This window comes from Schistosoma haematobium, chromosome ZW (assembly GCF_000699445.3).
Source record: "Schistosoma haematobium chromosome ZW, whole genome shotgun sequence".
Classification (NCBI taxonomy): domain Eukaryota; kingdom Metazoa; phylum Platyhelminthes; class Trematoda; order Strigeidida; family Schistosomatidae; genus Schistosoma; species Schistosoma haematobium.
The window spans coordinates 12,038,323-12,050,157 of record NC_067195.1 but is presented as its reverse complement, the minus strand read 5'-3'; the positions used below and the strand labels follow the sequence as shown (position 1 = coordinate 12,050,157).

The following is an 11,835-nucleotide window of genomic DNA, read 5'->3' as shown; positions in this document are numbered from 1 at the left end:
TAAAATAAAAGTATGTTATGCGGATTTACTCGAAAAAGATAAATGTATTCAGAAAAAATCACGTTTTCTAAAGGTGTGCGCTATTTTTTGAAAATCAAACAGTGATACGAATGCATTTGAATGCCATGGAATAATGTTTTATGTTATTGTGGGAACTGCATTCACATTATCGTTCGTCATGGACTTATTAAGTCTATTGTTGTCGTTTATATTACGTAATCCAGTATTATAATCTTTCGATTGCATCGTCATGATTACTCCTTGTTCATATGTCCACACGGAACTAGAACTTTAACATAAAACATTTTTCATATATAAATACGATTGTACAGCTCGTTAAAGAGATCCCTCCGCTGAACTTCGTGTTTTTAATTGTAGGAACTCAAGATGTCAGCTTTAGTTCAAAACTGTCTCCATCCTTCTCAAGCTTGAAATCTCTATTTTGAGATTCATATTAAGGAAAGCACGGTTCCAATCACCTAAGCAACAAGGTCAAACTAAACTTTGGGTCTTGTTGATCATTTGCTTAAAATCCGATTTAAACAATCTTTCTAACTACTTACTTTTTTGTATATTTTGTGAAATTGTTTGTAAGTGCATGTATACTTTTCTATCAAAAAGTTAGGGAGAGAAATAACAACTTTGAGGGTAAAAACAAAAAACAATTGACCACCTAAAATAGGAAGGGCATACCTGGATATGTCCACTGCTATGTTCCAGTTTTCAAACAAACTTTCCTTCTCGATCTAATTTACTCCAACTGAGTTGTACTAACAAAGGATATTCATCGTTTGTCAGCCGTCTAACTAATAAAGTTAACAAAAAGACAAGAACTTAAAAAGAAATTCGAGATGTCGCCAAAACGAATATTAAGGGTAACTATTCCGTTCATAGTAAAGTTGTGGTTTTATTTTACTGAAACTTTAAAAGACAATCATTATAGAATTAATCAATATGGTTACTAGTAGTTAACTAAATTGGAATTTGTTAGTTTTCAGAATACAAAGATATGTATTTTTATACTATGTGAAGTGGTATTTAAATGATTAATGTAATTGACTCTCGAAGTGATTTGTAATTCGCAGAAGCTAGTTAGGTTTTGGCAACTAGGTAGTCTCACTCACACGGATTGTTTAAAAACCTAGAACATAAACCTATATTCCGCAAATAAGTTACATTATTATAGTTTTAACTTTCAAACATAGTAAAAAAACTATTGGTCGTTGTATATATCTAAGGGTGAATACAGTTAAGGAAGTCTGTTAAAAGACACTTCCTCATTACAGTGGTAAAAGATAACTATTTAAAACCAGGCTAATTGTACAACATTAAATATCGGTTGTAGACAAACTTGTGTTCACAAAAGCTGACAGACTATGTTGGGATTTATTTTTTTTAGGGAGAACGGGTAAGCTTATGAGAGTGGTTTGGACGACTAAACAAGTAAAATCAGTACAAACCTGAATTGTTAAAAGTTCAAATGAAATACCACCATAACTAGAGCAACAGAAAACCTACATCTTTAAAAAATATAAGAATAAACAATCGTGTTGCTTATATAATAGATACTATCTGCGGTGAGACTATAATTTATGGACGACCTTTGAGCGACGCTAGACTGACCTTGAGTGTCCACTTAACAGCCAGGACCAAATGAGCGTTATGAAACTGAGTGAGGAATTAGAATTATGGGCGAGACTCTAATTTAGCGACGACCTTCGAACGAACCTTAAATGACCTCGACAATTATTAGCCAATCAGAAGACAGTTAGTATAAAGTGAGAATATATTGTAAGTAAGTTATGAATTACAGTGGATATTCTTCTTTTAGATGATTTAACAACTTGTTAAGGTTTGATAAAGGTTAAGAGGCTCTGAATTCATAATGCATATGGTATAGAAACTCGTCCATAGGGTTAGTGGTTAGGGTTGTAGCCTGTCAATAAACACCTCTTCTCTAAAATCCGATGTAAACCGATCGCATGTTAGCACCCTAACCCTAACCCTAATCTAACCCTAAACCCTAACCTTAGCCTAACCCTAATCTAACCCTTAACCCTAATCCTATGGACGAGTTTCTATACAATATGCATTATGAATTCAGAACTTTTGAGCCTTTATCAAACCTCAACAAGTTTTTAAATCATGTAAAAGAAGAATATCAACTGTAATTCATTACTTTCTTGTAATATATTTTTACTTTATACTGTCTTCTGATTGGCTAATAATTGAAATTGCTCAAACGCTTCTCATTGGCTCGTCCCTAAATTAGAGTTTCGCCGTCCCATCTGTTTTAACCTCTCATAAATAACCTCCTCTCTAAAATCCGCTGTGAACCGACCGTATGTTAGCATCGCGTGTTGAACTTGGCTCCGTGACCTTGAAATTGCTCAAACGCTTCTGATTGGCTCGTCGCTAAATTACAGTCTCGCCGAATTATGATTTACAGTTGGTGGTTAGGGTTAGGAATTACATTTGGGGTTTTTGTCACGAACTAGCACCAACTATAGCGCCACAAATCTATTTAGCCAAATACATGAGTGTATTTCGCACCGAAATCCGAGACCTGTTATTATACACCCGATTGGTCCGTCCATAAATTATAGCCTCGCTGTAATATTGTATATCAGACTATGCAGTTTTCTTAGTTTCATTTAGAACGCTTTCAAACCTGTACCTAGTCTATTTTAACGCGTCCAGTGATAAAAATTATCAAGACCTGTCCGAAAGATTATTGAGTTTGTTGATAAAATGACTGTTAAGCTAATGCGAACCATACAAAGTGGTTTGATTTAACAATATAAGCGACATATATTATATACTTCATGGCAAAAACCACAAAAGATTGACTACTGGTCGCAATGTTTTAGTCAAAACTCATCTCTTTTGAAACACTACAACAGCGAATAAAGGTCGTCACTGGGGTGACTAGACAATATCTAAAACAATATTAGTGTGCCGTTTGAAATGATTTAAAGTGAAATCGCTGGAAGGTAAGTATCTACAATACGGTCTACTGAACATACGTTTTACTCCGGCTCTATGCCCTAATGAAATTGGAAAAATACTGGAAGATTCACTTTGTAATACTGAAACAAACCTCCGTTTGGATGATGCTCGTAAATCCCAAAACGTTTGCTAATGACGGATGGTTCTTTGATGCAAAACTTTTCTTTCAATATTTCCGCAACTTCAGAAGTTTTGGACGAGCTTGACACTCTGATGCACTTTGTCTGGAATTTCCGATTTTCGTCCTGAAGGAAAAACCGCATGACCCCACTGAACTCACATTTCTAAAAGTGTGTCAGATAACAGTATTTTTTACTTCATCGGGGATCGTAAGTTCGAATAAACCCAACCTACTAGAATTCCATTCTAAAACCTGCTCAATTAACCTTTTTCTACGGCCACTTAAACACCCCATAAAGAAGATAATGCAAATAAAGCGCCACCCATCATTCATAATACGTCAACCTTGTGCAAGGACAGAGTGAACTCAATTCAGTTACTTAAACACTTTCAACCGTAAGTATGTAATGTACGATGTATCGATTACCTTAGCTTCTTCACTGAATTTACAACAAGTCTGAATCTTTGAAAATAGTGAAAGACAATCAACAGTTTTGATGAAAAACGGGTTTCATCACCAAAAGAGTAACGGAGATTATGTTCTGAATATTTTTTCCATATCTATATAGATTTAGCAGTAGTTGGAGTATGCTATTCCATGTGATTGAAATTTGGTTCGCGCATACCATGACGTCGTGTGCTACGACGTATGTCGTACAATTGTTGTAGGAATTATAAACCTATCGTGTGCGTCATCATGATGAGATGTCCACAAACATTTATTCTGGCATTAACGTGTTTATCCCGCAATGAATGTTGATCTCAGTGCAGATTAATAATTATGCACAAAGTTTTATGCTCGCGTCAAAAAAATTCGATAAAGTGACTGTACTGGGTATGTATAAATTTAGGTAGAGATACAATTCGTCACTTAATTTTTAACTGTATTCAGTGGGCCGAGATTTATGTTTGATGATAACAAGCTCCAAACTAGAGTATTTATATGGCCACATTTTGACGCATATAAAATAACCAGAACAATGTGTGAAAAGTTATTTGTACAAAAATGTTCACATTCAAGGAGAGAGAATTTGTAGGGCCAATAAAATGTCACTGAGCCCTAGCCAAATCATTCGGCAGTTGGGTCAATGAGTATTCAACAAATCATCAATCGGTGTCAGGATCAAGGACAGCCAACGCACATCTGCTAATCGTATACCATGGATTGGCATGTAGATCACCAACGTAGATGATCTATGTCGAAATGATTGGAGGCCTACTCGAGTTAGACGTGAATGGTGTGACGAACCGACTAACGTCGAAGTCACACCTCGTGGTCAGCACCTTACGTGGACTACCCCCATTGACGTATCAAGGTGCTATAGATGCTTTGAAGGCTGTACAACACAAAGGACGTTATTGCAGAAATATATTATTTAAAGTAGACACAAGCGAAAGTAAGACCACTGCCGCATGGGCCAGTCCATGGCATACGATTAACTAATCTGCGTTGGTTGTACATGACCTTGGCAGGGAGCGATGATCTGTTCGACATTCAGTGATCCAACTGCCGGATGATTTGGCTAGGGCTCAGTGACAATTCACTGGCCCTACAATACTCCCTCACCAGATTCAACGGCCGTTTGAATCGGTACCAAACATGTTGGAAGTAGAATAACTACAATAGTTCGGATGTGTTACAATGTCAAGTCTAAATAACATCGTTCTTACGTATACTGACAGTTGCACTGAACGTTCGTTTAGGTAATATTAGCGTAACAGTTGTATGTGTGAATAAAAACATATACGAAAACTGTGGTGGACCAGACAATATATAAAAGCAAAAGATATCAACAAAGTTAATAACAACCAATAGTAATATTAATATATACAAGTTAAATGCTACAAATACAATAAAAAATGGGACTTTACTTAAGTTCACCCAAAATGATGCGTGTTCGGCTTTGATCTGGTACAATAAATCCACAATTATAGATGCTTAGTAATTCCAAACGTATCGATGATCTCCCCAGTATTGTAATCCAAAGTAAGATATGATGTATTCACTTTCTCAGTCTATGAATGTAAATAATATTTGTTTTAGAACTAAGTTAACTCAATCTCGAATGAAAACAGAACGAGGGATGTGTGAGTATTAATGTATTTGTTAACCAGAAAGAATATGTCACGCTATGTTGGAATCACAACGGAAAGTGTCTTCAAGGTCATTGACTAAGACAACATGTACAGTCATTTAATGATGAATGTACATACAGTGAAAAATTGACAAAACAAATACAAATAATATTGAAAACTACTTACCAAATAAGCTTGTCAGTCATATCTCCACATAGCTCCCCCCAGAGTGTCCGGAGGTAACACTGGTTACAATAACAATAATAAAAATTTTATACAAAAAAAATAATATTTACAATAATAACCAATTAACAATGTGGAGATGCGTATGACATGTACGTTAATAATATACAGTGTGTTATTGCGTGAAAATAGCGGTGATGTGGCATAGCATGACAAACAAAAGTAATGAGAATACCGTCATTTAAAATCTTGGTTTGCTAACAATGATAATAATGTACAGAACTGTTACTGAACCCAAAAAAATTGAACTGCTTATTTTTTTTGTGTGTGTACAACAAATGAATAATTAAATAGAGTTTACTCGTTTATTATTGTAACAAATTTTTTCTATAAAAAAAATGTGACAAAACGAATAATTGTGGGGAAAAAAATATGGTTAATTATGTACACTGTGAAAAAAAGGAAAAAAAATAATAGATTTTGTTGGGAAAAATCGGGTGAGTATAATGGTATAGTACATCAGTAATTGTTTGTTTAGATTTTTTTATTCGGCGAAATGTACATAGCGTTTGGTTTTTTTTACAGCTCTGCCTGAGCGCGTTAAGCAAGTAGGTTTGATACTCGGTTTTTCTTCCATGTCTGTTCTAGTGGCGGTTGCTGGAAGTGGTTGGTTCAGTGAAGTAGTATGTTCTTTGTCGTGCTGTGCTTCGTAGAAAGCAGGCTTTATTCTATCGATAGCAATAGTCTCTTTCTTTCCACACTTGTTGATTATGAAGTGTTTGTTCGTTCTTTTAATTACTTGATATGGTCCTTCATAAGGTTGTTTCAATGGCTTTTTGACCGCATCAACTCGAACGAAGACAAACTTGCATGTTTCTAGGTCTTTGTCGAGTTGTATACGATTGTTATGTTCACGAGGCGGTATAGCTTTGATTCGTTGCATGGTTTGCAGCAGTTGGCTAGCAAAACGACTTGGGTCCGTTCGTGTTAAAGTGTTTGGGTCTACTAGTTGACCTGGTAATATAAGGGTTGTACCATAAACTAGCTCAGCGGCCGTACAACCTATATCTTCCTTTATAGTTGAACGTATTCCCAGAAGTACGTGTGGTAATGCGTCACTCCATTTTGTTGTATCATCTTGTGCCATCAGCGAGCTTCTTAATTGGCGGTGAAATCTTTCGACCAAACCATTAGCTGCTGGGTGGTAGGCTGTTGTTTTGATGTGGTTTACGCCCAGAAGTCTTGTGAATTCCTGAAATAAGATAGATTGAAACTGGGGATCACGGTCGGTAGTGACGATAGAAGGTACTCCGTAATTTGCTATCCAACGGTCAAGGAATACGCCGGCTACTGTTTCTGCAGAAGTATCAGCGATAGGGCATGCTATGGCCCATCTTGTGAACCTGTCCACCGCAGTGAGAATGGGCGTGAATGAATTAGATGGTGGTAATGGACCAACTATGTCTAAGTGGATATGTTGAAAACGTTTTTCCGGCAGGGGGTACTTGCCAACTGGACTGATCGTGTGCTTCTGAATCTTGCTGCGTTGACATTGTAGGTAGCTTCGCGTCCATCGTTTTATATCTGAATTGATTTTTGGCCACAAAAAACGCTCAGTAACCAATTTGATTGTGGCTCTGATTCCTGGGTGAGAAAGGTCATGCAGTTGACGAAATACCTGTCGACGACATGCTAGAGGTACGAAAGGGCGATTGTTACCCGTTGAAACATCGCAAATGATAGATGTATTTGAGAAAGGGATGGGTACTGGTTTAAGGTTCAAGTTAGACTTCTCCTGGCAGACCTTCAAATCTGCATCGTCTACTTGTAGTTTTGCGATTTTTTCTAGATCGATGTCTTGTTTACGTAACAGGGTATTTACGTCCTTACGTGACAATGCGTCAGCTACGACGTTGGTGTGTTCTTTGACAAATTGGATATCTGTCGTGAACTGGGAGATGTAATCCAGTTGTCGTGCTTCGCGAGGTGAATGTCGGTCGTACGATGTGTGGAATGAGTAACATAAAGGTTTGTGATCGGTCATGATGGTGAAAGTTCGTCCTTGTAGTAAGAAGTTAAAGTGTTTAACGGCTAAGTAGATAGCAAGTAACTCCCGTCCAAAAGTACTATAGCGTTCCTGGGCTGGTGACAGTCTTTTGGAGAAAAACGCTATGGGAGTAGTCATGTTGTTTACCTGTTGTTGTAATACTGCCCCGACGGCTTTTTGAGAGGCATCCGTACATAGAATCAAATGAGTTGTGGGGTCAGTATTGAGGTGTTGTAACATGGTGGCGTTGGCTATCAAGGACTTTGCTTTTTCGAATGCCATTTTGGCGTCAGGCGGTAGCTTGAATGTTTGATTCTTTTCCTTACACGTACCTTTTTTGTCACTTTTCAGTAAATCAGTTAACGGCTGTAGCACATCCGCACAACATGGTAGGAATCGGCGGTAGAAATTGCGTGTCCCGAGAAAACGGCGTAATGACTTTATGGAGGTTGGTTCAGGGTAATTGGTAATAGCTTCAACCTTTTCTGGGAGTGGTTTGATGCCTTGAGAGTCAATGTAATGTCCTAAAAACTCTAAGGCTGGGACGGCGAATATACATTTAGAAGGATTGATAACAACGCCATGTTTCTTAAAACGTTCAAAGAGGATCTGAACATACTGGGCGTGCTCTTCTATTGATGAGCTTGCGATCAAAACGTCGTCTATGTAGGCGAATACGAAGTTTAAACCTCTTGTGACATCATCCATGAATCGTTGGAATGTCTGCGCAGCGTTTTTCAATCCGAATGGCATTCTTAGAAACTCAAACAGACCAAAGGGTGTGATGATGGCTGTTTTCTCGATGTCTTCTGGTGCCATCGGAATTTGATGGTATGCACGCACGAGGTCGAGTTTCGAGAAGATGCATTTACCATGTAAATTTAACGCGAAGTCATGTATATGTGGAATAGGATACCTATCCGGGATGGTTTGATTATTCAGACGGCGGTAGTCGCCACACGGACGCCAATCTTGGTCTTTCTTTGGTACCATGTGTAACGGCGAGGCCCAAGGACTATTAGATGGTCTGATGATACCAAGTTGCATCATGTGTTCAAATTCTCTCTTAGCTGTCTGCAACTTTGTTGGTGGTAATCTCCTCGCTCTGACGCGAATGGGTGGTCCGGTGGTAGTGATATGGTGTTGCACCAGCTGTGGGTTACCTTCCTTTTGGTAATCTGATTTCGTAATGCCTTGGTATTCTGTTAGAATGTCGTTGAAAATGTTGTTTACAGGTTTCATTATTCGAACACCATGGATTTCGTTGTCGTTGGAGAGTGTACCATTTACCTGTAAACGTGTGTTTACGTCGATTAATCTCTTGTTGGTCATATCTACTAACAGGTTGTACGCACTAAGAAAATCGGCCCCGAGGATGGGTCGTTTGACTTGAGCAACTATGAATACCCATGTGAATCTTCTGCGGAGCCCGAGATCTAATATAAGTGATTGCTCACCGTACGTTTTGATAATTGATTCATTAGCCGCTACTAAGGACAATTTAGTGATTGTCGTGTGTTGTCTGCGTGAGAGATGGAGTGGGATGATGCTGATTTCTGCTCCAGTATCGACTAAGAAGTCTGAGCCAGAAATACGATCCCTGATGTGGAAGAGGCGGCTAACATGTTGGCCAGTAACAGCTGCCGCCATTACTGTCTGGCCACTTCGTTTCCCTGATAGTTTGGGTTGTTTGTCTTAAAGTTGCACGGTTTTGTGCAACGACGTGCTTTCTCACCATAATTCGAATGATACCAACAAATTCCGGCTGCCCGCTTAGGTGACCTAAGACGATGTCTGGATACTGATCTCCTTCTGGACGTAGATCTGGGAGGTCGAGAATGGATGGTGGAAATAGTCGCCTGCAGTGATGCTAGCTGCTGTGTTAACAGTGTTATTTGTTGTTGGATGTTGGGTGCGTCGCTCATGTTTTCTCTACTTGAGGATTGTATCGCGACAACGCCGCGACTATCGGGATATATTTCTATCATCTTATCGGCCATGTCTGCTAAATCATCAAGACTGACAGAGGCTCCTGATATGCTGAGGATTTGTCTGACGTTATGTGGTGACCTTTGTAACCACATCTGCTTAAGTAATGCTTCGTCTAACTTGTATGAGCCTGCTAGTTGTCTCATATATCTAAGCAACTGTGAAGGTCTTTTGTCCCCTAACTCGCATGCGGTGAGTAGTTGCTGTAAGCGTTTTTCGTCAGACGGCGAAGTACGGTGGATTACTGCGGCTTTTATTTTGTCATAGGGGTCCGTTTCTGGTACGTTATCTATCAGGTCACCAACTTCCGTTGCTACATCTATAGGTAGTGCATCGACGATGTGGGCATATTTAGTCGCCTGTGAACGTATACCCCTCGCCAAAAATAATGCCTCTACTTGAGCAAACCAAATTTTAGGGTTGTTGACACCGTATGTTGGTAATCTTAGTTCAGAAATAGCGTTGATTGGGTTTAAAACATTATCTCCTGGCTGTGATGAATGAAAGGGGTTGGTTGATGGGCTATCAATATCGATGAGTTTATTAGGAGAGTCCATAATGTCAAAAACAAAAAAATGATGTCGTGCCAATTAATAATAATAAAAAAATATGTAGATATATATAGTAAATGTCTATAAAAAAATAATCGAGGCTCACCAAATAATTGTGGTGGACCAGACAATATATAAAAGCAAAAGATATCAACAAAGTTAATAACAACCAATAGTAATATTAATATATACAAGTTAAATGCTACAAATACAATAAAAAATGGGACTTTACTTAAGTTCACCCAAAATGATGCGTGTTCGGCTTTGATCTGGTACAATAAATCCACAATTATAGATGCTTAGTAATTCCAAACGTATCGATGATCTCCCCAGTATTGTAATCCAAAGTAAGATATGATGTATTCACTTTCTCAGTCTATGAATGTAAATAATATTTGTTTTAGAACTAAGTTAACTCAATCTCGAATGAAAACAGAACGAGGGATGTGTGAGTATTAATGTATTTGTTAACCAGAAAGAATATGTCACGCTATGTTGGAATCACAACGGAAAGTGTCTTCAAGGTCATTGACTAAGACAACATGTACAGTCATTTAATGATGAATGTACATACAGTGAAAAATTGACAAAACAAATACAAATAATATTGAAAACTACTTACCAAATAAGCTTGTCAGTCATATCTCCACAAAACTATGGTTGGGTTCGGGGACAATTTTCGAGGACGTGTAGATATTTTCCAAACCCGTATGGCATGTAAATAAGCCAAAAATAGAAATAAAATGACTGTCGTGTAATAAGGAAATCGTGCTATGATTTACCGTGTGAATTAATAGCAAATACAAGAGTATAGTAAACACTAATTAAAATGGTAACCACCAATGTAACTAAAGTTTAGAGGGTTCAGGTAACGTGGCCATTTCGTAAAAGGCTGATACAAAGAGCTTATTACCTAGCGTTAAGTGAAATATTAAGTATGACAAAATGTGTACTTAGGACATGGACTATGAGTGCTCGTGTATATGCAATATGTTTTACCACAGTATGTCGACTAACGAGTCATAAATAGACATGATTTCGACTAAAACTTGACGGCAGAGACAGAATATATGACTACTTTACGTGAAAGCAACTACGAAATGTTATCACGCATCATAAATATAGTACGAAATAATCTGGGTTACTCTTACCTCTAAGTAATGAAGATATAAAGTAGACAGTAGTTTGAATCTGGATCATGTACGAGGTACTGTTGATCAAATTTTTCGATTAACACAGCGTTGTAGTCTGACGAACAGTCTAAACGAGATCTAAGATCGCAGGAAATTTATAGTTCAAACTCACCGTAAATTTCTAGCATTCGTATCCCCTGTTTGGCCATAGAACTCAGCAATTGAAAATTAGGCAGGCAGTGGTAAAAAAAGCAAAACATTCTAGTGGATAGTGGTTAAGCAGAAAGATGAATTTATAGTCGATAGTTAATCTTGTCTTATTTATACCAGTGGATAAGTTACAAACAGATGTGCGTTCGTGTTGCCTTGTGGCTATACTCACGAGTGGTTTATATTTTAACAGACATATTACACAGGAGCATTTACATGCTGCTAATGCTTGTTAAAGAATCACGATAGCCGATTGTAATCGTAGTTGATTGTTTAGTTCTGCTGATTGAACTAAGTATTTAAGTTTAAATACTAATCAAAATTGACATGAAGCAACGGAAGTTCACAGTGATAGATTGACATAGGCGATGATAAAAATGAAAAAGAATAAGTATAGAATGCAATAATAAAGATTATAGTGACAGGTTGTGTTATTCGAAGTCTTGCTCACCAGTGTAGATCACCAACGTAGATGATCTATGTCGAAATGATTGGAGGCCTACTCGAGTTAGACGTG

The 11,835-nt window shown here is 37.8% G+C and overlaps 1 protein-coding gene across 2 annotated transcripts in view; it reads right to left on the bottom strand.

Moving 5' to 3' along the window:
* MS3_00002791 (uncharacterized protein) overlaps window positions 1-3,480 on the bottom strand; it is a gene marked incomplete at its 5' end in the record, with an annotated part of 50,842 nt that extends 47,362 nt beyond the window's left edge. Inside the window, 3 exons of one of the 2 annotated variants that reach the window (XM_051210416.1) lie at window positions 694-806; window positions 3,101-3,293; window positions 3,326-3,480. Coding sequence is in view for 1 of the 2 variants with exons in the window: in XM_035730414.2 (XP_035589439.1) it covers window positions 730-806; window positions 3,101-3,293; window positions 3,326-3,424 (369 nt within the window). The remainder of the gene's footprint in view (window positions 1-693; window positions 807-3,100; window positions 3,294-3,325) is intronic. The other variant, XM_035730414.2, reaches the window with a different exon arrangement.
* Window positions 3,481-11,835: the final 8,355 nt, after the last annotated feature.